Source organism: Taudactylus pleione, unplaced genomic scaffold (assembly GCF_031769625.1).
Source record: "Taudactylus pleione unplaced genomic scaffold, aTauple2 ptg000380l, whole genome shotgun sequence".
Lineage (NCBI taxonomy): Eukaryota > Metazoa > Chordata > Amphibia > Anura > Myobatrachidae > Taudactylus > Taudactylus pleione.
The window spans coordinates 6,752,337-6,771,082 of NW_028284781.1; the positions used below are offsets into that span (position 1 = coordinate 6,752,337).

At 45.2% G+C, this 18,746-nt stretch overlaps 1 protein-coding gene across 1 annotated transcript in view; it reads left to right on the forward strand.

Annotated features, from left to right (window-relative positions):
* The window catches only part of CPVL (carboxypeptidase vitellogenic like), a 174,502-nt gene that overhangs the window by 62,927 nt on the left and 92,829 nt on the right, over positions 1-18,746 (forward strand). Inside the window, exons 8-9 of the mRNA XM_088445417.1 lie at positions 16,556-16,678; positions 16,963-17,094. Coding sequence (XP_088301543.1) covers positions 16,556-16,678; positions 16,963-17,094 — 255 coding nt within the window. The remainder of the gene's footprint in view (positions 1-16,555; positions 16,679-16,962; positions 17,095-18,746) is intronic.

Genomic DNA, 18,746 nt, shown 5'->3' on the forward strand with positions numbered 1-18,746 from the left:
CCATAGAGCTGGGATTTATGGAAGAGTTGCCAGAAAAAAGCCATTACTTAGATAAAAATAAGAAGACATGATTTGAGTTTGCCAAAAGGCATGTGGGCGACTCCCCAAAATTGAACTTTTCGGCCACCAAGGAAAACGCTATGTCTGGCGTAAACCTAACACATCCCATCACCCCAAGAACACCATGCCCACAGTGAAACATGGTGGTGGCAGCATCATGCTGTGGGGATGTTTTTCAGTAGCATGGTCTGGGAAACTGATTCGAGTCCAGGGAAAGATGGATGGTGCTAAATACAGGGATATTCTTGAGTAAAACCTGTTTCAGTCTGCCTGTGATTTGAGGTTCACCTTCCAGCAGGACAATGACCCGAAGCATACTGCTAAAGCAACACGAGTGGTTTAAGGGGAAACATTTAAATGTGTTGGAATGGCCTAGTCAAAGCCCAGATCTCAATCCAATTGAGAATCTGTGGTCAGACTTGAAGATTGCTGTTCACAAGCGGAAAGCATCCAACATGAAGGAGCTGGAGCAGTTTTGCCTTCAAAAATTCAGGGGGCAAGATGTGGCAAGCTCATAGACTTATCCAAAGCGACTTGCAGCTGTAATTGCCACAAAAGGTGGCTCGACAAAGTACTGACTTTAGGCAGTTGAATAGCTATGCACGCTGAAGTTTTCTGTTATGTTGTCCTAAATGTTTGATTCACAATATAAAAAAAAAACACAACTTCACAGTTTTAGGCATGTTCTGTGAATGAAATGATGCACACCTTCAAACAATCCATTTCAATTACAGATTTTTGCAAGGCACTGTATATATTTTAGTTTAGGTAGTCCAAGAAATACCATGGAATCCAAGATGAAACAAAGAGCCGTCATTGAATTTCTAGAAAAAGAAGGGTGCAGTGCTACAGAAATCCACAGAAGACTGAAAAAAGTGTATGGTGAGTGTACAATTGACTATAGCAATGTCAGAAGGTGGATGAAGCATTTTCAATCGGGAGAATCGTCAGTGTGTGTCAAACCTTGTGGTGGCAAGACCATCAACTGCAGTGACAGCAGAGAACCGACACAAAGTCGATGCCATGATTCATAAAGCCCGTCGTGTGACCATCAGAGATATCGGTGATGAACTTGAATGTAGCCATGGCACTGTAGAAACACTAATCAATGATCTGGGATATTGTAAAGTGTGTGCTAAATGGGTTCCAAAGCAATTAACCAGGGATCATAAGGCCCAGAGGGTGGAAATGTGCAATGACCTTTTGACCAACTTTGAAGCCAACCCTGAGACGTTTTTGGAAAATTTCATTACATGAGATGAGACCTGGGTATTCCTTTATGACCCAGAAACAAAGGCCCAATCAAAGCAATGGAAACACCCTAGTTCCCCTAGGCCAAAAAAGTTTAAATCACAGCGAACCATAAACAGTCATGGACACATTCTTCTGGGATTGCTGAGGTGTTATTCTCATCGATTACTTGGAACCAAACCAATCAATCAACAGTGATCGATAAATTATTACACTTAAGAAGCTGAAAGGAGCCATCTGCAAAAAAAAGTCAACCATTCCACTGTCAAATGTCATCTTACACCACGACAATGCCAGACCTCACACTTCAATGGCAACATCTGCGGCCATTGCCAAAATGGGGTGGGCAATAATGCCACATCACCCCTACAGTCCTGATTTGGCAACTTCTGATTTTCTTCTGTTTGCCCTCTCAAATACTGTCTCCGGGGTCACCATTTTGAAGACATAGAGGCTGTTAAAAACTCAATACGTTCCTGGGTCAGACACCAACCACTGGAATTTTTCCAAAGTGGATTCACAGCTTGGGTTGAGATTTGGAGAAAATATTTAAGGGCAGATGGTGAATTTTTTGAGTTGAGTCATTCAGTTACTAAGACTTCAAAAAGTAATGCCTAAATGCTCACAACTCAAATTTTATTATAGATACAGATTTGAAAATTTGCAGTAAAATACTTTGAACAGCCCTCGTACTTCATAGAGTAGGAAAATTCTTTTAACATCTGGCTTCTTTATATACATACCCTTGGCCCTTATGTAAAGGTCTCTTTCCGCTCAGTGTCCAGTTAACCACCTGGTATAATTTAGAGTCCTTCGTATTGGGAAAACCTCAGTTTTAAAATGATTGTATTATATACCAGGTTGATAGATGGAATCGGTATGAAATACCGCCGGCCGCATGGCCGGTGGTTCTATTCCCGGCAGCGGCAGCCCGACAGATGAACAGATCCCGTCAGCGGCAGCCCGACAGCGCTGGAAATCCTGATCGTCCTCAGGTAAGTAATAACTAACCTAACCCCCCTAACTCTAACCCTCCTTAGGGGTGCCGAACCCTAACCTCCCCCCCCAAGTCCCTAACCCTAAGTCCCTCGGGGGGGGGTGCCTAACCCTAACCCTCCGGGGGGGGGTGCCTAACCCTAAGTCCACCCGGGTGCGCTAATCCTAACCCCCCCCGCCCCGCCCCCCCCCCCCGCGGCTGTCTGCTCGCGGCGCCCGGCATCCCTTCGATCAGGATGCCGGGCGCCTATCTCTCGGTGTCGGGAAAATGACAGGCGTCTAGATATAGATGCCTGTCATTTAACCCACGCCGGGATAAAGCAGCCGGGAAGCCGGCTGTCAGGATTACATCAGCCGGTTTCCCGACTGCACCCCTGATAGATTTATGAGGGAATACAGTATTTGTGCATTTAGTCACCTTCACATACACCGTTCATGTGATTTTATGTGGGGGCCTCTTATTCCCGGATAATATGTTTATACCATAGAGACCATTTGTTCTATGTATTTTGCTTTACACATTTTGGAAAATACTTACATATGTACTGTCAATGTATTAATGTATTATTTGAAGTTCTATAAAAAAATATTTTGAAAAAAAAAACAATTTGAATTGAGCAAAGCAAAAATAAAACCGTAGTAGTAGCAGGCTTGCCTACCCTCCCGATTTGGCCGGGAGCCTCCCGAATATCGGGTGCTGCTCTCTGCCCCCTCCGCAGTAATGATAGAAACACCCGCATCGGGGGCGGTGACGCGATTCGTGTCATCGTAGCCCCGCCCCTGCTTCACAATGCCGTTAATTTCGGCATTGTGAAGAGGGAGCAGGGCCCCGATGGTATGGTCCCGTCCCCAATACTTTATCATGGCCCCGGCCACGCCCCCAGCTGTATGCAGACCTTCAGCTCCCTCCCGGAAAGTAGTAGATTCCTGTAGTACTACTGATTTTACACTACTGAACCCATGGTACAGTTATTAGGCTTAATGAAAGGTGTGATACCCTAAAGTTCATGGCATTTTGCACCATTCCACACATCTGTAGTTTGCAGCTTAGTTCAGAAGGAACCAGTGATATTCTTGAGGCATGAGGGCTAAAAAGCCCAAGGCAAATGAGAACGAACCTTGCATGGCCATTGAAGCATGAACCGTAAACCCGAATTCATTGTCTGTTTTCCATACTGGACCCTTTGCATACATAAATAACATCCTAGCTTGTTATGTGTGGGCTACAAGCTTTAAGCCTAGTGCTAGTAGGCCTTTTTTTTTACGTGGGATTGTTAGGACTTTGTTCTGATCCGTTATATTCCAGTGCCAGACTGCTTGATTACTAAATAAAATAACATCCACGCTGAAGTAATCTGACTGTTCGGTTATCTGCACCCTCGCCACACTACATCCCAAATAGCAGGGGTGACTTCTCCATATTACCAGGATTTATAAAATGCACCCAGAAAAGATTTGTCAGCACTGTTACCCCACAATAGTTGGACTAAGGTACACCACACAATATTCACCGTGTCTTATGTGACCTCCAATCCTTATCTAGACCTCTATCCAGACAAGACTTTTTATTTTTATTTTTTATTTAGATTATAAAGAATAGCAAGCAGATCCCTCCAGAACTAAACTGGCTCAAACAATTATTTATATATAAAACAGCTTGCGCACGTTTTGTTTTACTCATTTTTCATTCCTCAAGATGAGTCTGCCAGACACGTTTGACTCTGCTTACCAAAATTAAAAGCAGTTGTTGTGCTTTGTGGAAAGGAGGCAAGCCGAGGAAATTAATGTTTACCTCTTGCTGCCCAGAGTCCTTGTAAGAATGTGCCGCCTAAATAATGATCAGGTTTTCCATGCATGAAGTGAACTTCAGCTTTAAACCCATGGCTAAATAAATAGCCTCTAGAGGTGTATATATGTATTCTATTATAGTGTATGTATGCGTTCATATGGTAGAAAAAAAATAAATACATTTATATAATTATTTATATATATATATATATATAATATTTATAGAGAAAAATCAGGATAAGAACAATTCAGTTGTACCTTTTTGTAACCACATATAACTTCAAGGGTAAAGATATTCTAAGCATGCATTGAGATATTCTGCCTTTGGATCCTCTTAGGGCTCTATTCATCGTCACTTAATTTCTACAAACGCAGGTGAAAATGAAGTTATGGGGCCATTCATCAAGAAGGTAAAGCAGGAGATATCTCTGACTGAATGGCCCGCTGTCCCCATACACTAGTATGGGGACAAAATTCATCAAGCTCCAAAAATACAATATTTTCACAGCTTAATTACAGGATGGCAAGTGCTCCTTCTCTATAGGAAGGAATCCCGGGTCGTGAAAAGAGATCCTTTCGTATCCCTCCGCCCCTGGACGTCGGGGATCTTGTGCGCATGTGTGACCTGTAATAAATGTAAGATCTATCAGTATGCTAGCAGGAATAATAAGACGTTTTCTAATTCCAGTAACACCAAAACTTGGAGTATAAAGGGACTGATTAATTGTCAATCAAGTTATGTTATCTATATGTTACAATGTAAGTGCGGAAAAAATATATAGGAAAGACAAAACGTCAATTAAACAGGATTCTAGAGCACACTAGAAATATATATTGTTAAAAACCATAGCATTACGACATTTTAACAAATGTTGGAATTCTAGTTTGGCCAGTTTCTCCTTTAAAGCAATAGAAATGGTTAAATTAGATGAGAAGAATGGTTATATACTAAAATATTTATTTCTACTTCAGGGTCCATAGGGTATCCACAGGATACCTTGGGGTATAGGTGTGACGTCAGTCGCAGGGCACCAAAGAGTTAAGCTTTCAGCCTCCCAGGATGCACTAGGTCCCCCTCCTATACCCCGCCCCCGGGCCAAGGCACCTCAGTTTAGTTTGGTGCCCGGCCGGAGTCGGGTGCACCTGTTGGAGTGGGGGCTAGAAGAGCCCCTGAAGCTTTTTCTTCATGCAGCTGTGGCTGCACATCTGGATGAACAGCATGGACTGTCAGTCCTGACGTCCATGCTGTCTTCCCTACACCCCGCCGGTACCAGAACGCCGGTACTGATCCGGGGATGCTGGTGGACGTCTGGGGTCACAGCTAGCGGTGACCCCAGATGCTCCGGACCATGGCCGGATTCAAGGGGGACAGAGGTAAGCAGCGGGGTCCCGCGGTGGGTCCCCGCTGATCACATGGTCCTAAGTCCCCAGGCAGGGGGCTCCCTGGGGACTGGCTGCAGCGTGGAGCCAGGCGACCAACCTGCGCTTCCACTACCCCCTGGGACAGCGGACCGCAGCAGAGCGGTAGCGCTGCGGCGTCCCAGGGGTTAAATGCATGCCAGGGGAGCGCGCCTTCCCTGTCTCACAGCCGGCGCCTCCCCCGCTGCACACAGCCCTCTCTGCATGCTGCCGACTGGTCCTGTGGCAGCGCTCCTCCCCCAGGCCAGCCTCCTCTCTGCTCCTCGGCGGCCATCTTCTCCAGAACGCATGGTGAACGCTGCTGGAAGCGCTGGACGGAAGCATCGTGGTCTGGGTCCCCCCGCATACCTCTCCGCTGTGGCTCAGGTCTGTGTATGCAGCGCTGTGTCCTACCAGGCCCTGTGTCTGTGTAGTTGAGTAATCAGCGCTGTTAGTGCAGGATTTGTTATTTCTCTGCATTGTATGTGACTGTGCTAGCGCTGCCTGTAACTTTTCTTCTCTAAACTGTCAGCTTTATTACTGTCCCTGTTCTTCTGCTAAAGCCCTTGCGGTGCGGTGCTGCAGGGTGGTCTCTCGCCTATTTAATACTTAATTGGTGAGAGAGGTCACATACGTGGTGCCATCATGTCTGAAAGTGATTTTCCCCTCCGGCTACAGTGTACCACGTGCAAAGTACCGTTAGCGGAGGGGGAGGGTAGCGCGGAGGGCCTTTGCCGGCAGTGTTTGTCCATGGCGCGGCCTATTACGGTTACAGCACCGGTACAGGAGCCGCCCTGGGCTTGTTTCGCTCAGGCGTTAACAGCTTTAGTGGGCCAGTTAGCTCCGCAGCCCGCGTTTACTCCGATGGGTTTGTCCCAGCAGTCTGTGGTGTCGTCACCCATGCAGGGGTTCCCACGACAATTGGTGGTACCCCACAGTCTCCCTATTTCCCCGCTCCCGGGTTCTCAGGAGCCAGCGTGGGTTAACTCCCTGACGAGTTCTGTACAGCACTTGTCGGATGTGTTGCAAGGGGAGTCTGTGATGCGGCCTCATAAAAGGCCGGTGGCGTCTCTGTCCGCTCCTTATGAGGATGACGAAGGGACGTCTGATGATGGGGAGATTCTGGATCCTTACGATCAGGAACCTCTCCATACTAAGGACGCTGATGCTAAGTCCAAAGTATATATTCCTGGACTTATTCGGGCGGTCCGCACAGCCTTGGTGATTGAGGACGAAGTTCCCCCAGCGGCTAAATCTAAGTATGCCTTTTTCAAAGATGTGAAGGGCGATGCCACAGTCTTTCCTCTTTCGGGTCAGTTGGTGGACCATTTAGAGGAGGCGTGGAAACAACCTGGCAAAAGATACCAGCCGCAGAGACGCCTGGCGGTGGCTTATCCGTTCGCGGATAATTATTTTGCTAAGTGGGAATCCCCTCCACAGGTGGAGTCTCACGTGACCCGTCTTGTCCGTAGTGCCACATTGCCGATGCCATCCATGTCCTCCCTTAAGGATGCTACGGACCGCAAGGTAGAAATCTGCCTGAAGTCCGCTTATTCCCTTGCAGGGGGGGCAGCACGGCCGGCTATGGCCATTTGCTGGGTTGCCAGAGCGATGGAGCGCTGGGCGGATTCATTAGAGGCTTCTTTTGAATCCGACTGTCCGGCCGAACAGGCGGAGTTGATTGGCAATCTCCGTGATTCGGCCACCTACATCAACGAGGCGGCTCTAGACATTAGTACTCTGGTGTCTAGAATTTCTTCAGCAGCGGTGGCTGCTCGTCGCACCTTGTGGCTGCGATCCTGGAAGGCGGACGCAGATTCCAAGAAAGGTCTGGAAGCGTTGCCGTTTACCGGAGAAGTTCTCTTCGGTCCGGATCTGGATAAGATTGTGGCCACGCTGGCGGCAGCCAAATCTGCTTGTCTCCCGTCGGCCGCTGCTCCTTCTGGTTCGGGACCATCGTCCTTTCGGTCATCTAGGGCCCAGGGCAGGCCCAAACCACAGTCGTTTCCTCGACAGGCTGGCCCTAAGAAATCGGTCAAGCCCCGGAAGCAGGCATGGAGTACCAGACGTCCGGCCCCCAAGCCAGATGACAAGCCTGCGGCCTGACGGTCCGGGCCTCCCTTTGGGGGATCCCAGGGTGGGAGGCCGCCTGCTACAGTTCGCCCAGTGTTGGTCGACCACTACGACAGACACTTGGGTTCTGGAGGTGGTTTCCCACGGATACGCCCTCTCCTTCCGGCACAGACCCCCGGCTCGCTTCTTCACCACGGGTCTCCCATCAGACCGGAACAAGGCTACGGAGCTGCGGAAGGTATTGCACACTATGCTCCAGGCTGGAGTTATAGTGGCTGTTCCATTCTCCCAGAGGGGCCAGGGTTTCTATTCAAATCTATTTTTGGTACAGAAACCCAATGGGTCATATCGTCCGATTCTCAACCTCAAAGCACTCAACAAGTCTTTGCGGGTCCCGAAGTTTCGGATGGAGACCCTACGGTCCATCATTCTGGCGCTGGAACCTGGGGACTACTTGGTGTCATTGGACATACAGGACGCTTACCTGCATGTCCCTATTCTTTTGCGCCATCAACAGTTCCTCAGGTTTGCAATCCGCAGCGACCACTTCCAGTTTCGGGCGTTACCTTTTGGCCTGGCAACAGCACCACGTGTTTTCACCAAGGTGATGGCGGTCATGGCGGCTTCTCTGCGGCTGCAGGGAGTCCGCATGTTGCCGTATTTGGACGACCTGTTATTGGTGGCAGGATCTCCAGAGCTCCTGTTACGCCACTTGGACCTGACCATTGCACTGCTGCAACGGCACGGCTGGCTAATCAACTGGCAGAAGTCCACTCTAATCCCGTCTCGGAGGATTCTGCATCTTGGAGCCTTATTGGACTCGGGACAGCAAAGGATCTTCGTGACGGAGGACAAGATCTCTGCTTTACAGTCAAGGGTGCGCAGTTGCCTGCACAGCCGCCGGGTGTCCTTACACTCGGCGATGAGGTTACTGGGCTCCATGGTGTCGGTGTTCGACATGGTGGAATACGCCCAGTTTCACTCCAGACCTCTGCAGCACCTGATCCTGTCCAAGTGGAACGGGCTGACTCAGTCTCTGAAGTCCCAGACGATTGTGCTCACCCAGGAGGTTCGCCTGTCCCTTGCGTGGTGGTTACAGACGACCCACCTCAACAAGGGACGTCCGTTCTGGGTTCCAAATTGGGTCCTGTTGACAACGGACGCCAGTCTTCGGGGCTGGGGAGCAGTTTCGGGTCCACACTTGTTCCAGGGCAGGTGGACGCCGACAGAAGCGGAGCTTCCAATAAATATCTTGGAACTCCGTGCGGTCTTCAATGCTCTCCAGCAGGCACAACGGTTTCTCCAGGGTCGCCCGGTGCAGGTCCAGTCGGACAACGCTACCACCGTGGCCTACATAAACAGGCAAGGAGGAACTCGCAGTCGGGCGGCTCTCGTAGAGGTCTCTCGGATCCTGGTTTGGGCGGAGCGCAATCTTCCGGCCATATCAGCGGTCTTCATCCCGGGAGTGCTAAATTGGGAGGCGGACTTTCTAAGTCGCCAGGACGTTCATCCGGGGGAATGGTCCCTGCACCCGGACGTTTTTCAACTACTGGTGGACAGGTGGGGTCTTCCAGAAATCGACCTCATGGCGTCCCGGCACAACAACAAGTTGCCGGTGTACGGGTCTCGCACAAGAGACGAAGGGGCGTCTCTGGTGGATGCTCTGTCCGTCCGGTGGACGTTCCGGTTCGCATACCTGTTCCTCCGGTCTCCCTTCCACGGGTAATCCGGAAATTCAAACAGGAAGGAGGGACGCTCCTGTTGATAGCTCCCGCGTGGCCCAGACGGCACTGGTTCTCAGACCTTCAGGGTCTGTCCGTGGACAGTCCTCTGCGGTTGCCGCTACGACCGGACCTTCTGTCTCAGGGTCCTTGCCTTCACCCGGACCTGACTCGGCTGTCTTTGACGGCGTGGCTGTTGAGACGGCCATGCTGAGGTCCCGGGGGTTTTCCAGCTCTGTGGTGCGTACCATGTTACGAGCTCGGAAACCGTCTTCCGCGAGGATATACCATCGCGTGTGGCATACGTTCTTCCAGTGGTGTCGACCGAGAGGTTATGCACCGCGGGAGTTTCGTCTGTCTCGGATTCTCGCCTTCCTGCAAGCGGGACTAGATCATGGGCTTCGCCTTGCTTCTTTGAAGGTACAGGTTTCGGCCCTATCTGTCTGGTTTCACCGTAGGATTGCTACAATCCCGGATGTGCGCACCTTTATGCAGGGTGTTCTCCGCATTCAGCCGCCCTTTGTTCCACCTGTGGCGCCTTGGGATTTGGCTGTGGTCCTGAGGGCTCTCCAAGGACCGCCGTTTGAACCACTGGGCTCAGTGGATCTTAAATGGCTAACAGCTAAGACTGTTTTCCTTCTGGCCATTGCTTCGGCCAGACGTGTTTCTGAGTTAGGGGCTCTTTCTTGTAGACCCCCTTTCTTGGTTTTTTATGGGAACAGGGCAGTGCTCCGCACTCGGCCCGAGTTTCTTCCCAAAGTTGTTTCCCAGTTTCATGTTAACGAGGAAATAGTTGTTCCGGCCTTTAACTCACCGGGTCTTTCCGTGGGTGAGGCCTCTTTGGATGTTGTGCGGGCCTTAAGGACTTATGTTGACCGCACTTCTTCGTTTAGGAAGTCGGACGCTTTGTTTGTCCTCTATGGCTTCCGTAAAAAGGGTTGGCCTGCTTCAAAGCAAACTTTGGCAGCCTGGATCCGTATGGCTATTTCTGAAGCTTATCTTCATGAAGGCCTACCGGTCCCTCCTTCTCTGAAGGCTCATTCCACTAGGTCTGTGGGTCCTTCGTGGGCAGCTCGACGTGGTGCCTCGGCAGTTCAGATCTGCAAGGCTGCTACGTGGTCTTCTGTCCATACCTTCGTGAGGTATTACAGGTTTGACACCTTCGCCTCTCAGGATGCTTCCTTCGGGCAGCGGATTCTCCTTTCTGCACAGGAGCGTCCCCACCCTTAAAGGATACTGCTTTGGGACATCCCCAAGGTATCATGTGGATACCCTATGGACCCTGAAGTAGAAAATGAGATATGGTAAGAACTTACCCTTGTTATCTCTATTTCTACGAAGTCCATAGGGTTCCACAGGACTCCCGCCCTGTCGCACCTGTGCTGCAGATGAGCTTTGCTCTGGTCACCGGTTTTCCGTCTCCCTCTGGTGAGAATGTGATTCTTGTATGTGTCCAGATCTTTGTTCTCTCTCTTCCTTCTCCTCCTCCGGCCTATGGCTTGGTAACTAACTGAGGTGCCTTGGCCCGGGGGCGGGGTATAGGAGGGGGACCTAGTGCATCCTGGGAGGCTGAAAGCTTAACTCTTTGGTGCCCTGCGACTGACGTCACACCTATACCCCAAGGTATCCTGTGGAACCCTATGGACTTCGTAGAAATAGAGATAACAAGGGTAAGTTCTTACCATATCTCATATTTTATCCAGATGTGAAACGTACTGATATGTACACTGAATACACTTACTCCGTTTGGGTTAAACAAAGGTTGTAACGTAACCCCTGTTTTACACGACTAGTCCATCATCCGAGGGTACCTTTTGTAGCATAGTTGTTGCAGAATGGTTCATTCCAGCTATGTTGCCTATACGGCATCAGTGGGTGATATACAGTCTGTAATAGACAGACCTTCTTGTTATTAATTGGTATATCTTTATAACTGCTAATCACTGTCAGATATGAATTCTGTTTCTACATGTAGTTTTATTATTATTATTAATGAATTGAGTAAGATTTTTAATATTTTATTCTTGTTGCCATATCTGTGTGAAACCAGTACTTGCTATTAAATTGGTATATCCATTCCATACCACTGTTAATCACTCTTCATACATTTCTTTTTAAATATACATTTTCTGTTTTTATATGTATTCTTATTTAATGAATGGAGAAAGATTTTTAAATATATTTTTTTTTTCCTTTTTTTTTTTTTTAATGCCATATATACTGTATGTGTGTGGAAACCAGCACACTCTTGAATAAACAAAGAATACTAGTCAAAAATGGTTGCCACTTAGTGGCATCCCTCCCCGGGAAAGATTGTAGTGCGCACTGCAGAGCTGTGTGACAAAAGGGGGCGTGGCTTCGTGGGCAGGAGGCGTGGCCTTGCAGGCCGAACTCCCGTTTTAGTTACTGCGGGGGTCCCATATATGTGCGGACTGCTCCCAGGGAGTCCTCTGTGTGCAGTGTTGACTCACTGTGTCGAGTGGCTCCTGTCACTGTGGATGAGTGGTTTACCTCTTAGAAGCAGCCTTTAATGGCTATATTAAATCGGTTGCTAGATAAATTGTCTATTAGACTCTAGTGAGTGTGAATTATATCCAACAAATTGGTGCCAGTCTTGTGATCGGGATGTATTGGAGTTTGCTGGTTAGTATCAATGTTTTATGTTATGCATCTTGTTTTTTGAATTTGTGTACACACAGCATAAATATCACCATGTGGTTCTTAGCATAATTGGTGAATACTTAAAAAAAACATTAATAACTACTTTCTAATAAGATTCTGGTCAGTACATAAGAGGACCATTGAGGTATAGCCACACCCCCTGACTAAGTCCAACCAGTGGCGAAATGCATAGGAAAATGGCCTACACACGTGGATGTAGTGACATCATCGGCTACCTCCAGAAATCCTGTTCTGTGATCAGACAGGGTGTTCCAGGATTTACCTGTGGGTGGAGCGTGATCTGCAGACACTATACCTATTAGAGACCTGAACACTGGTAGCCTCATGCTGATTGTATTTTATCTCAATGTTTGCGAGCATGTGTGTGTGGAAAAAAAAAAAATATATATATATATAAAATTTATTACAGCCATGGCCAAAGGTTTTGAGAATGACACGAGTAATGGTTTTCAAAAAGTGTGCTGCTTCAGTGTTTTTAGACCTTCTTGTCAGAAGTTACTATGTTATACTGCAGTAAATTTACAAGCGTTTTCCATAAGTCTCAAAGGTTTTTATTGACAATTACATTAAGTTTCTGCAAAGAGTCAATATTAGCAGCGATGACTTTTCATTTTCAAGACCTCTGCAGTTCGCCCTGGCATGCTGTCAATCAACTTCTGGGCCACATACTGACTCATGGCCGCACATTTTTGCCTAATCAATGCTTGGAGTTTGTCAGAATTTGTGGGTTTTTGTTTGCCCACCCGCCTCTTGAGGATAGCATAGTTCGTCACCAAACTGCTGTTGGATGGTTGGGAGAAGTTGCTCTTGGAGGATGTTTTAGTACCATTCTTTATTCATGGCTGTGTTCTTAGGCAAAATTGTGAGTGACCCACTCCCTTGGCTGAGAAGAACAGTAAAGCATCCTGAGACCATTTATTCTCCTGGGCAAAGCCCATTCTCCCTTTCATCAGAAGTGAGTGGAGGAGGGCCTTGATGCAGCTTTTCACTGCTTATTGCAGTCCATCAAGTGGTTATGCAGGACCTTGCTGCAAATACACCCTGTACTTGCCACTTGACTCTCCGGTCAAAAAGTAGGTAAAAAAAGATATGAGCCCAAATGCGATAGGCTCCGATTTGCTGGTCCCGGTGGGATTCTGGCAGTATAGTCACTAGATTTAAAGTCGCAATTAGTTTTAAGGCAAAAACTACCTGGTTTGCCTTTCAAACTACAGTAACTGCTGCTTTAAATCTGGTGGCTGTATCACCGGAATTGTGTCGGCACCAGCAAATTGGGGCAGGTTACATTTAGTCGTGTGTTTTTTTTTGTTTTTTGTTTTTTTTGAAGACCTGAAGTTTACCGATGTAAGCAGCTATTTTAGGAAATAGACTTGCTTGAATGAATTCAACCAATGCTTGAAATGTTCTCGTACTGTTTAAACTTGGGGAAAACCATCATTCTTTTCTGTTTTGTAAAAAAACCAATGTTTAGGTACTGGCATAAATGTTCTGTTAGAGTACAGCTCTTAAAACAAATTACTTTTAAAGAAATCCATTTCAAATTTTTTTTTGTTCCCTATTTGGAATAAGAGCTAACGTTATTTGCTGTTTTTATTCTGAATTCCTTTTTTTTTTTTTTCTTTTGGGGATGTAAAAAAATTGTGGAAATCTGATCTTTGTTTATCCGATTTTCAGAGCATAATTAATGCTCTCATGTATGTCAGATCATGTTACAAAATAGTTGAAGTGTTTTTGTAAATTTTAGTTTTTTTGTATTTTTTATTATTACTTAATGAACAAATGTAATGGCTGACACAGGTTGACGGTTATACACAATCCAGTGAGGGACATAACCTGGCCTCAGTGCAAGAATTGTGGGTTTTTAACAGGTTTGTTAAACTAAGTGGTGACTCCATGTCTTGGGTTTGATCGTAAAGGATAAGAATCCTATTTTGTATTGGGTTCAAAGGCAGTGGTTCAGTTGGAAGCCTGTAATACCTACTCTTACTGCTATAAAGTACTCTCAAATGTTGTACTCCGTACCCACAAAGTTCTGCCCTGTGCCAGCTACCTCCTAGATGTATTTGCCCAATGTTTACTTTTCTGTGGCTACTTGACTGATTATCTTTGCACTTTATATATAGCTAGCTCTGAAATGTGAATTGATAGCAAATCGTTGTGACTACATAGTTTCATTCCATGAGCCAGGAACTACAGTGTGATACCTGGCTCTCTTGTGGGATTGCTGTCTGTCAGCATAAAATATGGCTAGATTAGGGCTGCTATGTTCCGCTTTATTGTAACTGATACTAAATGAGTGTAGCATTGGTTTTGTTACCTTTGAACAATGATGTATTTCTTCCAGTTACTACCTGTAAGGCAGAGTGCTGCTTCAGTTCTCTAAAGCTTCTCTGTTATCTACTCAGCACTCTAAAAATGGGCACAAACTATACAATATATCGTCTGTGACAGATCGACCATCGTATAGTGTGTACACTGAAAACCACCCAATTCATCGTAAAATGAATTGGGTGGTTGCATCTTCCTGTTGGATGTGCTGCACATCAGATGGGACATAGTTACATTAGACCTGTAATAATAGATCGCACAGTCGTACAATGGATCGCGCAATGTGTATGGTGATGCCATATTTAGTTACGTTACATCGCTGGGTCGCCTGGTCGTCCCAGGTGGGAACCCAGTTTAAGCACAGCAGTCTGAATGGTTTGGCCATACCTATATAATAACCCCTCCAGCTATGGGTGAAGTTTTGGGGCTGAATAAGTATAGACAGGAATTAGGTCTTTTTGACACTTGGGCTCCTGTTTATTATGCATTGATCTCCCAGATCATCTATAACAGTGGGATAGAAAATCTATTTGCACCACAATTGACCAAAAAAATATTGTCGTAGCAATTCTTGGCTGCTTGGTTATAGTAGCCAGAAGTTGAGTCTTGGGTGTTCCTTTCCATTTATAGGGAAATAAGAGAAAATAATACTGCGCACTGGGCTACTAAGCCTCTGTTGATGGTAAGCTGCTGCACAAGAGGGTGTCCTTCCCTCTTACTAATAACAATATAAAGTAAAAATATACAGCGCTCAACCTTCTATATAATGGTCTTGTGTTGAATTATCCTAATATCACAACCTTGCATATATACTACAAATTGCTGGTATTAAGTTGATGATAGTGATACAATCAGTGCAAAAATGCTTTACTGGGTATAAAAAGACATGTATAACAACCTTACATAATCAGTCAGATACACAGGTAACTGAAAATCATTCATAAAAAGGTACTGCTTGAAACTGGATTTATCTGTATATGTGTTGTACAAGTGTTGCCCGCTGCTAATGAGTCCTTGCTGTGGATTTGCTAATGTCAATATCCTTAATGTTGGTATAAATAAGAATGATACTAGCGGCGTCCCGCTGTCTCAAGATTGCATATGTAACTCTTAGTCTGGTATACTTATGTCCGGTGTATAAAAATTGTTAGCAGATGGTGGTGTATGCTGCCCGGGGTGTCTTCTGGTGCAGATGGAGGAGAACCACTCAGACTGGTACGCAGGATCTCCGGACTTGGGTTGCTCGGGATTGACTGTGGAGTATGTGATACGTCTATTGAAAGACTGTATCCTATACTTTCACCTGTCAGCCTTTCACTTCCCTGTCTTGGGAGGGGAACCGCCGGACGTGACCATGTGCGATCTGATCCGGCTCCCCCCTCCGTATTCAGAGGGGGGAGCCGGATCAGATCGCACACGGTCACGTCCGGCGGTTCCCCTCCCAAGATCCCAAGACAGGGAAGTGAAAGGCTGACAGGTGAAAGTATAGGATACAGTCTTTCAATAGACGTATCACATACTCCACAGTCAATCCCGAGCAACCCAAGTCCGGAGATCCTGCGTACCAGTCTGAGTGGTTCTCCTCCATCTGCACCAGAAGACACCCCGGGCAGCATACAGCACCATCTACTAACAATTTTTATACACCGGACATAAGTATACCAGACTAAGAGTTACATATGCAATCTTGAGACAGCGGGACGCCGCTAGTATCATTCTTATTTATACCAACATTAAGGATATTGACATTAGCAAATCCACAGCAAGGACTCAGTAGCAGCGGGCAACACTTGTACAACACATATACAGATAAATCCAGTTTCAAGCAGTACCTTTTTATGAATGATTTTCAGTTACCTGTGTATCTGACTGATTATGTAAGGTTGTTATACATGTCTTTTTAGACCCAGTAAAGCATTTTTGCACTGATTGTATCACTATCATCAACTTAATACCAGCAATTTGTAGTATATATGCAAGGTTGTGATATTAGGATAATTCAACACAAGACCATTATATAGAAGGTTGAGCGCTGTATATTTTTACTTTATACTTTCCATTTATAGGCTATATAAAACAAATTATTAGTCTTAATAAAATACATATAAGAAAAATCTTTTGTTTAAATACATTTTATTTTCTGTGAATATAATTTTCGGATGTGTGTATGCTGTTTCTTTACTCTAGAATTAAGTTGTTTTTTTTTTCTTTTTCTTTGTTTTTACACTTTTAAATGTTAATCATTTTCTTTTCATCAGTCTTATGCTGGGAAATATGTTCCTGCAATCGGCTATTACATCCACACTTACAACCCAATCGCTAAAGTTAAAATAAACTTCAAGGGGATTGCCATTGGAGACGGACTCTGTGATCCTGAAGTGGTAGGGCATTTTAATTCAATTTTCTATTCTTTTGATCTACAAAAGGAGGTGGAATTCCTTTCTCCTCTTGCACACTGTTTTGATAAAGAATGCATGTTCCCAAAAGACGCTGTAATGCATTGTTAACAAATGTTTCAGATCATAAGTTAGTTGCTGTATAAAGTTCAGGCTAGAAAGGGTTTAACATTTCTGATTGCTTTAAGTGATTAGGATTAAACGCATGCCACGCTTGTATATGGCAAGGGGAATGCGTTATGCTAATGATTGCTGTGTCTGTTTAACAGATGTTGGGTGGCTATGCTGACTTCCTGTACCAAACCGGCATGGTAGACGAGAACCAGAAGGACACTGTCCGGAGGCAGACCGATCTGGCAATAAGCTATATCCAACAGGAGAAGTGGCTCGATGCTTTTGAAGTATGTGTTGTCCTCCATTTGTGCATAATAAGTAAACGTGCCGAATTCAGATAACCACATAGTTCATTCCTGTATAACCACATGCTTATTTTATAATCTTGTGTATACAAGCCCACATAGTTTTACTTTTACTATTTGTTATATTACATATTTGTTTTGCCAAGATGTTTATAAACCTCACTCACTTTCATAAACTGTTTTAGTATTGGCAGTGAGTAAATAGTACTAAATGTTGCTATAAAGGGATACAAATTTACATAGACTTGTTGGGTTATGTATCACATGGAACATGACTCTGCCTGCTGTCATGCTGATGGCAGACTAGCACACAGGCATATGAGGGTTTTGACCAATCGTGAATGTATTTCTGTATAACATGTTTGCTGTAATGCTGGAATACTGTATGAAGGGCCTAACTAGGATATCTTGGGAAAATACAATCTAGCAGTATTGTAAGTTCATGGTACAGCATACAGATGAATGGTTACAGAACTCTCTAGTGGAATAAATGTTTCCCATGTTTGAGAGAGATGCCAAAGGAGTCTCAGAAATGTATACATGTATTAAAATAATATTTATAGGAGAAGTGTACAGTTTTTAATAAAAAAAAAATCAGTTTGTTTTTAGCTTTATTTGTTTTTGTTTTTAAGCATTTGTTTTCCCCCATTATGTATAAAAGGGATTTTTCTATGTTCAGCCTCTGTCACTTTGATCACCTATGTGCAATATAAGTGGGCGGATGTATCCTATATAACCACTGCTTCCTGTGTGAAGTGAGAGTCTCTTGCGTTTTAGCTAAGGGAATGTTGGAGGGTGGTACCTGGTGGTAACTCACTGTTACAAAATTAAAAAAGTTTTAGACAAACAGGAGAAGGGTGAAAAAACACTAATATTGCAGTATTTAAATGTGTTTGTGTTTGGAATGAGCTTTCCTTTTCATCTTGAGATACACCAATGGAACTTATTTTGTGGCCGTGTAGAACCTGCTCCTATTCTATTTCACTATTGTGAGATCGGTAAATGTGGAATTGACTATTTCTAGATCAAAGATTTACTACATACCTCTCCTTTCTATAGGTGATGTATTTGTTTTACAGAGTCCGTCATAAAAGTAAGATGAATGGTCCAGTAGTCTTCATGCAAGATACACATATAAGATTATAAAAAACTTCAGATTCATTAATCCTCTTTAAACTCATGACATGTTATTAGCACCATTTCAGGTGTAAAGATTAGGTATGTAGCAATAATGATATACCATACAGCTCATCTGCATGGCTTCTCCCCGTGTAACATCCTGTCCCTTTTGTGTGCGCATTGTCACTGTTCTACCAGAAACTAGACATGTGGGGGGCTGGAGGTTACATGCACCCCTTGGAATAGACCATTAACTATATGGCTAGCACTCAGCAGGTGAGCAGACTGTTGAGGTCTATTTAATTTATCCAAATATCTCAACAGGCCTATCACACAGCATGACGGTATCTCGCTGGTAAATACAATATTTAGCGTAGTCCAGTAATCTGGTTTCAGACCCAATTTATTAAATTAACTGTGTTGCACAATCCAAATAACAAAAGGGCTTTAATCCTCAGAGATGGGGTAAATTGTCCAGGATATAAACTGTATGCCATAAAATGAAATGACCATTT